The sequence below is a fragment of the Gambusia affinis genome, linkage group LG07, assembly GCF_019740435.1.
Source record: "Gambusia affinis linkage group LG07, SWU_Gaff_1.0, whole genome shotgun sequence".
NCBI classification, from domain to species: domain Eukaryota; kingdom Metazoa; phylum Chordata; class Actinopteri; order Cyprinodontiformes; family Poeciliidae; genus Gambusia; species Gambusia affinis.
The window spans coordinates 15,340,650-15,354,819 of record NC_057874.1 but is presented as its reverse complement, the minus strand read 5'-3'; the positions used below and the strand labels follow the sequence as shown (position 1 = coordinate 15,354,819).

General features: G+C 39.3%; 1 protein-coding gene across 6 annotated transcripts in view; it reads right to left on the bottom strand.

Moving 5' to 3' along the window:
- acap3b (ArfGAP with coiled-coil, ankyrin repeat and PH domains 3b) overlaps window positions 1–14,170 on the bottom strand; it is a 57,001-nt gene that overhangs the window by 13,396 nt on the left and 29,435 nt on the right. For 5 of the 6 annotated variants that reach the window (XM_044122051.1, XM_044122053.1, XM_044122048.1 and 2 more), the window contains exons 4-11: window positions 13,748–13,801; window positions 10,155–10,213; window positions 8,095–8,278; window positions 7,888–7,932; window positions 7,683–7,778; window positions 6,887–6,961; window positions 5,778–5,789; window positions 338–450 (exon numbers count right to left, since the gene is read on the bottom strand). In XM_044122051.1, coding sequence (XP_043977986.1) covers window positions 338–450; window positions 5,778–5,789; window positions 6,887–6,961; window positions 7,683–7,778; window positions 7,888–7,932; window positions 8,095–8,278; window positions 10,155–10,213; window positions 13,748–13,801 — 638 coding nt within the window. Of the gene's footprint in view, window positions 1–337; window positions 456–5,777; window positions 5,790–6,886; window positions 6,962–7,682; window positions 7,779–7,887; window positions 7,933–8,094; window positions 8,279–10,154; window positions 10,214–13,747; window positions 13,802–14,170 lie in introns of all 6 variants that reach the window. The other variant, XM_044122049.1, reaches the window with a different exon arrangement.

The following is a 14,170-nucleotide window of genomic DNA, read 5'->3' as shown; positions in this document are numbered from 1 at the left end:
CCATTAGGTAGAAATAAGAATAAGAAAGGACACAGAGAGAAAAATGTTTTGTAATGAAGGAAAGAAATGACAGAAAGAAGGAAAGATGTAGGACGCACAGAATTAATGGATACAGAAGGGGAAACTAAAGGAAGAAAAGAAGGCAGGAAAAAAGAAAAGAAGGAAGCAAGGAAGGAAACAAAATTTGCACAATCTAAAATCTGGATATTTTTTTCATACTCTAATTTCTTTTTCCACACTCATCCCCAAAAAAATAAAATAAATCATTTTCCAAGCTATTATAGAACCATGACTGTAGATATTCATAAGTGTCGTATTGTATTGTTTGGTTCCTCACCTGTTCCAAGTTTTGAAAGCATTGCTGGCTCTCTTGAACAGATAGCCCTCCATGACGACCCCATTGGGTGCGTCCACATTGAATTCAAGCTTGGGATCATCGTAGGAAAAATCCTGCAGGTGGAACATGGGGAAAAAAAAAAACATTGAGGTCTGGCTTTCTTTTATTGAGCTTTTAATGTGCAAACAGAGACCAATTAGATTGGTGATCAGTAGTAAAACAAAGTCTCTCATGAGGTCAGTGAGTCACTTTCTCAGCCGGGATGTTTAAACCATGGAGAACTGCAGGTTTTAACTCTCAGATTTACACTACCTTATTTAATTGTGATATTGTTGTGCAGCCTGTTAGAATCAAATTACAGCAGATAGCAGCGGAGTGGCAAGGATCACATCTGGAGCTCTGCTAAAATCATTTGTCTGTCTTTACAAAGGTCTGGGAAACAAATGACAGTTGCTGAGCGTGATAAAAAAAAAAAAACATGCTATCATTTTACATAGACTGTGATTATGTTTCACTTCGGTTAGACAGCCTCTGTTCACTGGTAAGGTAACACTGAGCATATGGCAGGTTGTGCACAGACACACACACACACACACACTCCCGCATGCACAGTGTCCGCAAAAGGATCAATTCCAGTTGATTGATTTTAATCAGCACCAAAAATCAATGCTCAAATGGGGGATGTAATATAATATTTGTCGTTTTATCGAGGCATTTGGAAGTAGGCTGTGTACAACTTTCAAGAGCAGCGAGTGCAGTGTCTCGCAAAAGAATTCACACTCCTTGATACTTTCCACATTTGTCCTGTTACCACAACAAGCTACATTACATGTTTGGGGGGATTTTATATGCTAGAACAGTACATCATTGCTAATCGAATAAAAAAATGATATAATATATGGCCTCCAAAATAACTGTGGGTTGTCTTGGAAGCCAGTCTCCTTCACTTTGATACCTCAAAATATAATGCAGCACAACCAAAGGCCTTCAGGAGTCACTTGACTACCAAAAAAAGGTCTGTGATTTAATCTCAGAGGAAAAATTCAGGTAAAACACAATGTACAGCAGAACACTAACACTGCACACCACCTTGAATGCACCATTCGCACAGTGTGAGGTAGTGGTGGCAGCATTATGCTTTGGGATGCTTCACCTTCCTGATGGCTTAGATCAAATCATTTGCATGTGATAGAAAGGCCTAGCCAAAGTCCAGACCTAAATCCAAATGTGAAACAGTGGCAAATATGTGAAAATTGCAGGTCATAAACACTTTTCATCCAACATGTCTAGATACAGTATATTGGAAAAAAAAAAAAAAAAAAAAGAATGGCCAAAAGCAATTCTCCAAATTGACAAAGTTCAAAAGGTACCAATATTTTTGAAAAGCACGGCACATACCGAAAGGCAACTGCAGAGAAAAGCAAACAAAAGGTTTTATATATACATAAAACCACCATCAAAACTTACGGTACATTTTCCTCTGATTCCTATTCGTAATCAGAGGGATGTGCAAAAACATGACAATTTAAATATTAAATTCTCTACTGAGCATGATTGGAAAACCTCAGGTGCATCATCATGCAGAGCAATGAAAGTGCAACAAACAAAAGCTCTGATAGAAAAACAATCAGAAATCATCCTCACCAGCAAAAAGTCCAGCCTGCCAAATATCTTCATTTTCGCCAAACTGACATCCAGCAACATTATGAACAACAACAAAGTCACCTAATATAATCAGAGCGACAAACAGAGTTTGTGCGTATCCTGAAGGACCCAGTGGTCAGGCGTTCCAGCCACACAAGACCAGATGAGAGACTGTCAGGCGACAGCAGCACGCTCGTGCCGTTCCTTCACACTGCGCCACCTGCCAGCAGACTAGCAACCTTCGCCGCGTGGATGTGGAGCGGGAGTTCATTACCATACAGCTGCCACACTTGTGCCCCGCTGACCCCGTCGAGAAAGATCAAACATCTCATTTTACTGCAGCGGGTAAAAGGAGGGGGAAGCGCGGTGTTCTCTGCTGCATGTCCTGTTTCTCCTCTCCGCCCTGCAGCAAAATTTAAAGCTCCCCTCTAACCCTCGCAACAATCCTGAGGCCCGGTGTGTTCTGAGGGGAGTCAGCTTTCCATCTGTCTGCAGCTCTGAAAACTGTTCCTGTTAAATCAAGCTGATATTATTGCTCCCCAAGCACCAGGGCAAGACCCCCTCTTCCCACCTTAAATCAGCCGAGACCCTGCGAGAATCTAGAGCTCAAGTGCCTGGAGGGAAGGAGGCTGCAGAACCAGAGGCCCTACAGAGTGAAATCCATTTAGTTTGCTGAATCCAGCCAGTTTAACAACACAGAGACTGAGTTATGCATATTAAACGCATCCCCTTAGAGTCTTTGATAGAGTCCACTTTAATTTTGGTACTTAGGTACACTGCAAAAACACACAATATTTCGATTTGTAGCTTCAAGTCCAAAATCATAAACACTTTTCATCCAATCTGAAACGTTCAAGTGCAATTATCTCAGTACACTTCAAATAAGACAAAACTAACTCACAAGTAACTTTTCAGCATGATATAGGAGCTTGTTTGGGTCAATAATTAACTATTCTTTTAACTTATGGAAAAAATATCTTGTGCTGGTGGTATATTTATAACCAGCACTTTTTAAAAAATCAATATTAAAGAATTGTTGACTTAAAACAAGCTCCTATATCTCGCCGGTTACTTGTGAATTAGTTTTGCCGTATTTGTGCGGAGATATTCGCGCAAGAAACTGGACCAAAAATACTTGGTAAGATTTTTTGCTTTTGCAGTGTATAATAAGCATGCGGCGTAGTTAACAGGTGCGTCTGCGCAAAGGTGAATAAGAAGCAACAGCTGACAGGAAGTGCCATTCATTACAGCTTCATTAAAACGCACCACATCAATAAGCAGCTTCTGCTGCCGTTTCCTGAGGTGTTATGTAAAAGCTGCTGCAGCAGAAGAACCTCTATTGTCAGTAACACTAAAGTACGTTAGGAATGTAAAACAACCGTCCAATTAAATGGCTCCATGAGTTTAAATACCTGCAAGCAAAAAGGTTGCATTTCATAGCGATTGTTTGCTGCGTCAGGATTCAGGATAAAACTAATAGATTGACGTGCAGCTTCAGGTTCAAGCTTGAACTGCCACAAACTTCGTCCAGAAGACATTTACTCTTTGGCACGCGAGTGTCTTTTTAATCTTTTTTGTTTATTTCAGTTAACATTTCAAAGATCCAGAATCTTCTACTGGTAAAAAAGAAAATGGGGGAGAAACGGTTCCCTGGGGAGACACAATAAAGTTCTGCTCACGTAGAAACTGGACATATAACAGAAATAATATCTGAGTATCTGTAGAGAGAGACACCAGGACGGATGCAGGGAAGAAAGGAAATTAAGAAAAAAGTATCTAATGGAAACAGGAAGGCCACTAGGACTTGAAGCAGAAAAGACACAACAGGCGAAAAGAAAGATCTTGAAGGAGGAGACTGAAAAGAAAGGAAGAAAACAAATCTATTTTAGTTTTTCTATCCTCCTCCAGTCTTGGAAAATACCACAAAAAACTTTCATATTTTCTCTACTTCCCAGAGGGTGTAGAAACATTCACATTTAACTTTACTCCCCAACAAATCTTTCTTTTTTCTTTTCACTTTTTTTGTCTGAAGTAACTTTGAGACCCATTAATAAAAAAACGTCAGCATCTATAATTAAAAAAAAAATCTGCTACTTCATGATGACTGTGCCTCAGGCTGCAACGCATTTGCATATTATTGAAGGAAAAGTGTGAAGAAAGGGGAGACGATCCGTCTAAATGTCTCCTCATGCTGCTGTGCAAAACATCTTTGCTCTAATGCCGTTTGGCTTTCACTTCCCTTTGACAGACAATTTGAGAGCTTTACAGAAGCAGCCACTTTAGTGGGGAGGCGCCCTGAGAGGCAACCGAAGACGCCCTCTTCCATCACAGCTTCATTCTCCATCACACTCAGCTGGCGTTGAATCCTATTCTCTCTTCATCTGCTTGTCTTCTTGTCTGTACCACTCGGCCTCACATTCAGCGCCCTGCTGCGCCTCATGATGCCATCTGTTGACTTTGGACGGAGCTGGCAGCGGATGAAGGAGGGAGTGGAGGCAGGCTGGCATCGTGCGCGCTCACATCTCCACAATCACCGGCAACAAATCGACCTTTCGGGCACCATAATTACCAAACCTGTAGCTTAACTGAGGACAGCGTCTCAAACCAGAGCCAGCCCAGATCATCCTACGGCTAAAAGTCTGTCCAGTCTTTTTTTGTTGAGCTCTGAAAACATTTTGGTTTGTAGTGGTTTTTCATTTCTACTGCTACATTTACAGAACATATTTAGGTTCTTATAAAGCTTTGCAAGAGTAAGTTTGCATTCTCTCTTTTTGAAGAGGAAAAAAAAGGCTGAAAATTTGTTTTTTTTTATTGTAGCTGCAAAATCTCACACTGAAAAAATGACAAAAATTCAACATATATATTTTCAGAGGGTGTAAAAATCCAAATTGAAAACGTTTTGTTTTACTAACTTTTGGTGCCAGACCAAATGACTCCTAGAAAAATTATAATTGAATTTACATAAAAATGCCTAAGTTTCTTTTTATATTTATTACAGTTTCTAGGCACTTTTAACAAATCATCCATAGTATTTTTTCACTGTAGTTCTACTTAGGCATTGTTCAAAATGGGAAAGACAAGAAAGCAAATGTGTTTTGACCTGCTTGCACTCCAAGCCTGAGCTTATCTCTGTCGCATGTGCATCTTTTTCTTCCACAGCGTTTTCTTCCACTCAAATTATGCGTGGATACAGCTCTCTGTGAACAGCTAGCTCATTTAGCAGTGACCTTTAGATTAGATGTTATCCCATGTATAGAAGGTATCAGTGACTGTCTGCTGGATATCTGCCAAGTCAGCAGTCTTCACACTGATTTTTACTGGTGTTACATGAAATTTGTACTTTCTGAGAAATTGAGCTTTGGGTTTTGATTAGCCGTAAGCAATAATCATTGAAATTAACAAAATGAAATGCCTAAAATATAAAACTTTTAACTGCTTAACTTTAGGGAAATATATTGAGTGTTATTCCAGTTTATTGCTATGCACTTTAGTAGGGTAAAAGAGGAATGTTTGCATTTTCTTTCTTCTGGTCGCAGAGATCTTTGGTGAGAGACAATGTTATCTGAAAGGACCAAAATGCTTCACCTCTAAATAATCAACTAATGACCAAGAACACAATCTGGAACAAAATAAGGGCTAAAAGATGCTGGACACTTTCATTTTCATCTAGATTTACAGATGTTATCCACAAACCGGTTAAAGTAGACATCCTCACTGTTCAGGCCGAACCAGAAAGTTTATTAAAAATATAAAAGTTTCTATTTGGAGCTTTGTTTAGGTAAGGTTGCACACTCACCTGCATCAGAGTCTGTAGGTGGAAGAACAAGGCCGCACATTAGCATGGAGAAGAAAAACGGAGAATAATAAAATATTAGTGTTTAAAGTGAATGCATTAAATGTAATAAACAGTGTAACAAAGGTTTTCAGACTAGTCTAACATTTTTTTGTCTGTCCAGGAAACAGCTTTTAAAATTCCTTGATGGGCTGTTTTTGTGTGTGTGTTTTTTTGGATTTCATTAAGCCAAAAGTATGCATAGAGAGTTAAAGGGAGTCAGAAAATCACCCGATTAAAGAAAAGAGGTTGCTGAAAGGCCAGCAGGGCGTGAGGCTGTTTGTCAAGTCTGGCAGGATGACTTCACTGGGCAACTACAGCGATCACAGGGAAGGGCCAAGTCAGGCAGAAAAACAGGCATGTAGTTGGCATCGCCTTCCCTAACAGATGGATGGTTTTTTGTGCATCTGTGCATGAATGTTGAATATGGAGCAGGAGCCGGATCGGGCTAAAGGAACTACTTTTTACTCACTTGAGAGATTTTAGAACAAAAGTGTTTGATTTTCTTTTCAACTGTGGTCGTTTACTTTGAACTTCGAAGGGCAAAAACTATCCTGCGTTCATTTTAATGGTTCACTGAAATCAGAGTTAAAACACACAATACATGATAAAACAATACCTGGAAGGTTAAACAATACATGTTTAGCCTTCCAGCTTCTCTGGAAGGTTAAACAATACATGTTTAGCCTTCCAGCTTCTCTGGAAGGCTAAACAAAAACTCTGATGCCAGTTGAAGATAAGTCTTTTGTTATCTTTTCAAGACTGCTTTGTGTCTTCAACTGAACGCATCACAAACCAATAAGCTTAGGAATAAGGAGAGTTTGAAAAAAAAAAAAAAAAGATAAAACAAACAAAGAACAAACTTTGCGAGTGAAATCACTGATAAGGTGACAAATCTAACCCGCCCCCAAGAAAAATGTGGTGAATGCTAACTGAGATTACGCAAAATAAATTGCTGGAGATGTTTCATTTTCAGTTCAGATGTTTGGAGGAGAGAAAAAAAAAGGTGACGCTAAGAAAAGATGCAATATCAGGGCGTGGGCTGGAAAATGAGAGTGGTGTTGTTTTCTCACCCTCTGCTGGATGAGAGCGTGTTTGTGCTCCAGCTCCCTCTTCTCCATGGCAGAGTCGATCACCAGCTGGTCCAACTGAAACATAAAGCAGACGCTGTCAGAGGGAGAGCACGCCTCACATCTTTTCTTTTTTTAATTCGCCACTTTCATCTATAGAGACTAAGAATTAGTTTAACGGAAGAATTTTATGAGTTACCAAAACAAAGGCAGATATGCTTTATTTGGATTCTATGTGGCAGACAAACACAATTAGTATGTAACTGTAAATGGGGAGGAGGAGCATGACAGTTTTCAACATGTTTAAAAATAAACACATGAGAAAAGTGTAGCAGTTCATCTAAGTTTTGTTTAGATCAGAAGTTTGACTAGGCCATTCATACATGTGAATACATGTTTATCCATGTGATTCCTCTGTAGGTCTGGCTGTATGTTTGTGAATTTTGAAAGATTGTACAGCTGCATTTAGCCACATTCAGATTTACATCAATTCACAAGCTTTTCTAATTCAAACCTTTTTTTAAAAAAAAGTTTACATTTTGTTGTTTTTTTTTTTTAACTCATGGTTTTTTAAACATTAAAAAAAAGTTTTTGTTCTTTTTTTAAGATTTCCACACAGTAACTGAATTACTACCGTGAAGATGTTCCTGGATAGATGTCCATATTTTTACTTGTAAATAATAATAAATCAATTTTAAAAAAATAACAGAATTTTTCTCCCCACTTCACAGTAATTCACTGCTTTGGACCACAGTTCCAACAGAACACATTGAAAGTTGTGAATAAGAGTACTGTATACCTGTGCAGCCAGCTTTTTCATGTAGGGGTCAATCTCATCTAAAATGTTGAAGCCTTGCTTGAACAAAGTATACTGGGCTCGCATGAAAGACAGCATCTTAAGGAAACATGGGAACAAAACAAAAATGGTCACAAAATTATGTTCAAAATCATAGAAAGGACACAGACTGATCATCTGCAAATGTTTCAAAGTGTGAGTTACTTACTGCATCAAGGATTTCAAACTTCTTCTTAGCTTGAAGGACATTAATCTGCACAAAAACAACAGCAGCAAAAAGCAGATTTAGATTCTAACCTGAGAACAACACAGGTGATCTGCTCTGATTTGTTGTGCCAGACACACAAGCCTCAGTAGCCGTGGTGTGTGAGTGCCACCTACTGGACAATACTGAAAACATAACCTGCAGTCTCACCTGCAGCACATAGTCCAGGGCGAGGTGCCTGAAGGCTTTGCGGCTGAGGATGAGCGCCTGTGTGGCCTCCTCTGCTTCGTGCACCTTGTTCCTCGGTGCCTGAGCGTTCTTCACTTGAGCCAGCTCCATGTCCTCGCGCACGCGGTCAAACTGCTTCTTGGTGTCCTTGAACTTACGGATATCCCTGAAGCAGACGCAGCACAAAAACCCCCAAAACAACTTTAAAACTATACACACTGCATCAAAAACAGAAAAGCTTTATTGACCAAGTTCGTTTGCACAAATAAGGAATTAGCCTTTGATTGACAAGCGTGTACAGATGCAGAGTACAGATATTAAGTTTAAATTGGTAGTCAATGTTATTTTATTGATAAGAAAGAAAAAAAGGGCTTGATGTGGAAACTGTTTATTTTGTTGCACAGCGGAGTAGCTGACTATGCTGTCTGTAAGGCAGTGATGTCAGTAACGCGTTAATTTGTAACGCGTTACTGACGTCGGACCACTTTTTTCAGTAACGAGTAATATAACGCGTTGCTATTTCAAATCGAGTAGTCAGACTACAGTTACTTTTCAAAATCACTTTTGCGTTACTACGTCACTATCTTCTTTTGTTATTAAATCATATTTCCTCTACTTGTCTTGTCGAGTGACCGACGTCTCTATGCGACAGAAATGTAAACAATGGAGGGAGATGCGCATTTTGTTGGTGGAAAAACTGGAACTATTTTGAGTTTCTGTCGCCAAGTCCGATTATTATAAGCGGCTTTGGGCTTTTTTTTTTTTTTTTAAAGTCGCTTGCAGATTTAATGAGCGGCGGGTTGCGCCTTTTTTTGGCTCGTTTTTGAACGTGAAGTTACTAATTTGGGTTTGGAAATAAGCAGAGACTCATAATAAATCCCAGAATTTGTCCGTCATTAAGGTAGTTTTAGTCAGTCTCTCCCTGTCCATCATTTCCCGGATGATCCGTCCCGCTGTGTCTTTGTTAATCTCAAGTTAATATATTACCTCTGAATGACGTCGAGTTTCGCGTTGCGCTCCAGAAAACTGCAAACATCGAGACCAATATGAACAGCGCAATAAACGTGAAAACAGCCACGAATGAACGTGTCCGTAGTTGGCAATGATTATAATGGCAACTTAACGCTATACTAATTATTAATATTAAGATAAGTGTCACAAATCTGTGCAGCCATCTGAACTGTGGAGCTGCAGGAGGAGCTCTGTTCGCTGTGACACCAAATGCAGGGCCGTAACACAGAACCTGGAGGTTGGGGGGAGGAGGGGCTTTACAATCCTTCTTAGAGTTTTCCAGACAACAGTGGACCACACAAATTACTCACGTTTTTTATTTTTTGTACAATCTCCTCTTCAGTTCAATCTTATCAGTGGAGACACATTGTTGATGTTGCCATTATAAAATAGCTGACAATTAAGTATTGGCAAAGATCAATGTGATTTTCATAGGAGGCTGAGCGTTGTTGTTAGCAGCTGCCGAAAGTAACTAAAAAGTTACTTTTAATGTAACTTAGTTACTTTCCAAATCAAGTAGTCAGTAATATAACTAAGTTACTTTTTCAAGGAGTAATCAGTAGTCCGATTAAAGTTACTTTTTCAAAGTAACTATGCCAACACTGCTGTAAGGTTTCCATTGTGTTTACCAGACAGACAGCCTGGAGGAAAAAACTGTTTCTGTGGCAGCTGTTTTGTGCAACTAGCACTTTTTTTTGCCATGTTTTTTAATGTAATTGCAAACATGAGGCACTTTATTAGGAGTGCAAAGTGACAAAAATGCGATATATAGTTTTCAGAATTTACACATAAATCAATTGGGAATAATGGGCTGCACACTTTAAAATGCTATGATTTAGCAGAGCTCAGAACAGCACTGATTATGTACAAAGATTACAATAAACTCCTGGCAAGGTGTATACAGATGTGGTTTGAAAATAAATAAAAAATATGATAACGTAACGTTTGTGGCTTTAATGTGATAAAATGTGAGACATTTTCAAACAATCTTGAACAAAGTGTCTCCACAAGGAGACGGCTGGGATACTCACTCCTTAATGAAGGTATGAAGCTGCTGTTTGATCGACCTCTGAGCCTGGTCAAACAAAATCTATACGCAGACAAACACAAACACAACGAGTCACATTACAGCAGCAGATAAATATCTCACTTTATGTACAGATTGATGATCCCTGCACATGAATTTGTAGTAGCTAGGTGTTACCACAAGATGGCACTAGAAACCCTTTGAGAGTAGAAGATGCCACGGGGTGAGGATGAAGCGGAAGGAGAAGCAGGACACATGTGCACAGACTCAGCTGCTGCATCAACAGATTTTTGGCCTCACATTTCCCTTCCTTTAACCTTAGGATTTCCATTTCTCCTCCCACTGCGTTTTCTTCTTTTCCTTTTGTTTTCTTTCCATCTTGGCAAAAACTATTTTCCCTCCATTACTATTTGTTTCATGTGCAATAAAGCACCCAGCGGGTGATGGTGGTGATGGTCGTACTAGGAATAAGATTTGAATGAAATTGTGATTGCATCATAATCACACACAACAATCAATTCTTTTGGGCTGGGATTAAACCCTACAGAGAGGACCATTATTTAGCCTGGACATACGCATTGCAGATTACAGGCTTAGTTCATGTGTAAGTCTCCATCCACATAATGACCCCGCATGACATCAGGGAATCAGGTCGTGGAACATAAATAGGATTCTGGATGTGACAGGTCATGTATTTCCAAATAGGGTCTCTTTGGCTCTTTGTGGAAATATAAAAAGCATAATTTCCCTCCAAAGTTATCTTCTGCCAATCCACAGTTACTTCCTACATATTGATCACCGTATAACATTTTACAGCCAGGAGAAATGTAGAAAAACAAATATTGGGATGACAGTAATAGCCACAATGTAAAAGGAACAAAACAGACCAAACATCTTTGTAGTCTTAAGGAAACTCGGTGAAGCTGATTGGGGGGAAAAAAAGGCTCCAATACACAAGGAAGCATGATGGATCTATGGAAAAAGGTCTGTGATCTAAAATTTAAACACCATGGCCTGCCTCTTCATCTGTTCAAACCCAGCTTTGTATTTCTAAACATTTGCTGAACAAGATGTACAAAGAGACAAACTGTAAAAACCAGGTAAAGGACAGATTTATTGTCTCTCTGTTCTACCATGACTCCATTAATGAAGAAGAGGTGTTAGACTGGAGGACTGGGACACATTTACTGAAGAGGAATGTGTGAAAGTCATTAAAGGGAGGGAGAAAAACAAGAGCTGGGAAGAGGATCAATTAAAAACTAATGGCATCTATACAAAATCTCTGTTTTCTGAAAGTGGTTTGTAAGACTGCAGCCAGGCAGCACAGTGCACACCTGAACAGCAGACTGAATAAAAGATGGTTAAACTGGACTTATGAATAATAAAAACACCCCACAGAAGATCTCATCAGCCTGATGGAGCTGATCAGTTCTACAGTCTGATCCGAAAAAGTCATGGTTAAACAGGCTTAAAAAGTCAGAGAAGAAGAGATATAAATAAAGATTACAGGAATAGACAGACAAATTACTGAAAAATAAGAAGGGATCAACAGTTTATTTTGTACTTCATGTTGTGCATGTGATTTACTGCTCTCCGAACACAGCTGGAAGGTATTCTCTTAGTAAGAAATTGTTCTTGTGAAAGCCCCTCTACTGATTTAACCAATGTGCAACAAATAGTGGCTGTTTGGTCTGCTCTTTATTCCCTTGTGTGCCATGCAAAACCAAAATTCCACTCAAAACTAAAACCAAAAAGGGAAATGACGCATTAATTACAGTGATACAGCTAGACTGGAATGTCATTCAGATTTAGAGGGGCATAGTTTTGTGTGAGGTCAAAGAATGACACTGGAGTTTGAAGAGGGAAGGATGGGGTTGTTTTCTGTGGTTTCTGGTCTAACAACATCACAAGAACCTCCAGAGGAGCAACACGAACATACAACAATTTCACAACAGAGAACTTAAGAACTGTTGCTAAATTCAACAACATGCTCAACAAATTTAGACATAAATCATCCATTATAGTTCACTTTCTTGAGTTATCTGAATGTTCAGCTTCCTACATCCAGAACAGATAGATATTCCTTTTATTCCACCCTTTAATCAGATTTTCAGTTTAGTTCTTCATCACTGCATGTTTTAAAAATCAACTACAAAAAATTTTTTTTGTGGGTCTTGGACAAAACCTCAGATTGTTTTGAGCGTGAACTAAACTTTGATGGTCAGATTGTTGGAGTTCATTGTAAACTAATAATAATAATTAAAAAAAACAACTTGATTATCTGCATCTTGTCATGCTGATGACAAACACAAAAAATCTTAAGGTATTCATAAAGAAAAAAACAGCAACAAAACAGATGAAACTCCTACAAACAAATACTGAAGCTAATTGCGGAGGTGCAGAAACCTCTTGTACTTTTAGGACAATTTGACTCAAAGTGCTGAAGCATTACAGTGATGCTGTTGGTGCTGGTACTGTGGCAGAGTATCAGGGACAGACACAGGAAAACCTGGATGTCCTGAGAATGTACAACCATTATTACCTAAAGAATAAGATTACATTTCCATATTTCCCTCGATCCAGCTGATCTTTGAATAGTCACAGTCCGTCTGCAGACTGTGGTATGGACTTTATTTGTTGTGAGGGGAGATTTACAGGTTATATTATGACTTCCAGAGGTCAATCTTCACTTAACGTTTTAGTCCCATCCAACGCTGCTGACCTACGCATGCATGGATTGAACATGCAAACTCTATGCAGAGAGACTCCCAGCAGGAGTTTGAACCCAGGACCTTCTTGCTCGTAAAACTGTGCCACTGTTCAGCTGAGTTATTACTTTAACCTTCAAATACATGCAAATAACTTTCCTCTGCTTTGTTTAGCAAATGATGTCATACAAAGACTAACCAGAGAGTACCAACGTCCTCAGGAAGCAACTTTAAACATCCTAATACTGAAAAAATTAAAAGGAACTTTTTAAAGTAATTTCCCAGTTACTTTGCAATAATCTAGTAACTTTGCAGAAGGTTACGTGATTTACGTTGGCTAATTCTTCCATGAATAGTTTTTGGTGCTTTCTGGTCATCAGCAATTTCCTGATTGCACAAAAAGGAAATGTATTTTCCTTATTTTTGTAGAAGAGATTGGTCTCTGACAGTCCAAGACAATCAGACCCACCATACTGTGAGCTTATTTTGTCTTTACAAGCTTAAAAAAAGGAAGCAGAAAGCCCTGTTTATGTTCCTGTTGAGATCCCAACATGATACTCTGTAAGAGTTTTTGAAATGTCAGGATATCAAGGCCTGATTCATCTCAGCAGATTCCAATTACACTTAGTCAAAAAGAAGAACCACTCTGGTGTCACATGCAGGTAAAACTGTGATTTCTGTTAAACATGCACACAAGACCCAACAAAATCTAAAGAAGTGGGCGTTTGATTGTGTGTGATGGGTGTCGAGCCCTAAAGGGGAGCCGGATTACAGAAAGATGTTGGGAAGATTCGGGCATGTGGGGGCACCTCTCCTCCCCCTCTCGCCTGTGGCAACAACAGTGTGGGGTTTCTGTGAGTGCGTGTGCGTGTGTGTAAAATTGACTCACCGTTTGATAGTTGACAATCTCCTGGAGGCTTTCGCCACACTTTTCAAGGCATTCCTGCAACATTACCAACACACAAATGTCATTATACTTCCTTCACTGCTTTCACGATAGACTTTAGATCTGCTCTTTGGACAAGTCAGTGCTAACAGTGATTCTAGGGGGTTTCATCTCCCTAAGGGACACTTACACTGACATGAGAAGCAGCCTGAAAGTTTTAATAAAAAAAGCAACAGGCTTTGCGTAAACATTTGTGTCTGTCTGTGGTCACCTCTTTCATCACCAGAACAGCTGGAAACGTCCAAGTCTGGACAAAACTGTTTATCCAACCTTGCAATCATTTTAAATGTTGGGGAATCTCAGGAATGCACTTCCAGAGATAGATGGCCGCTCGTCCGTTGGGGAAAACTCTCAGATTTTTTTTTG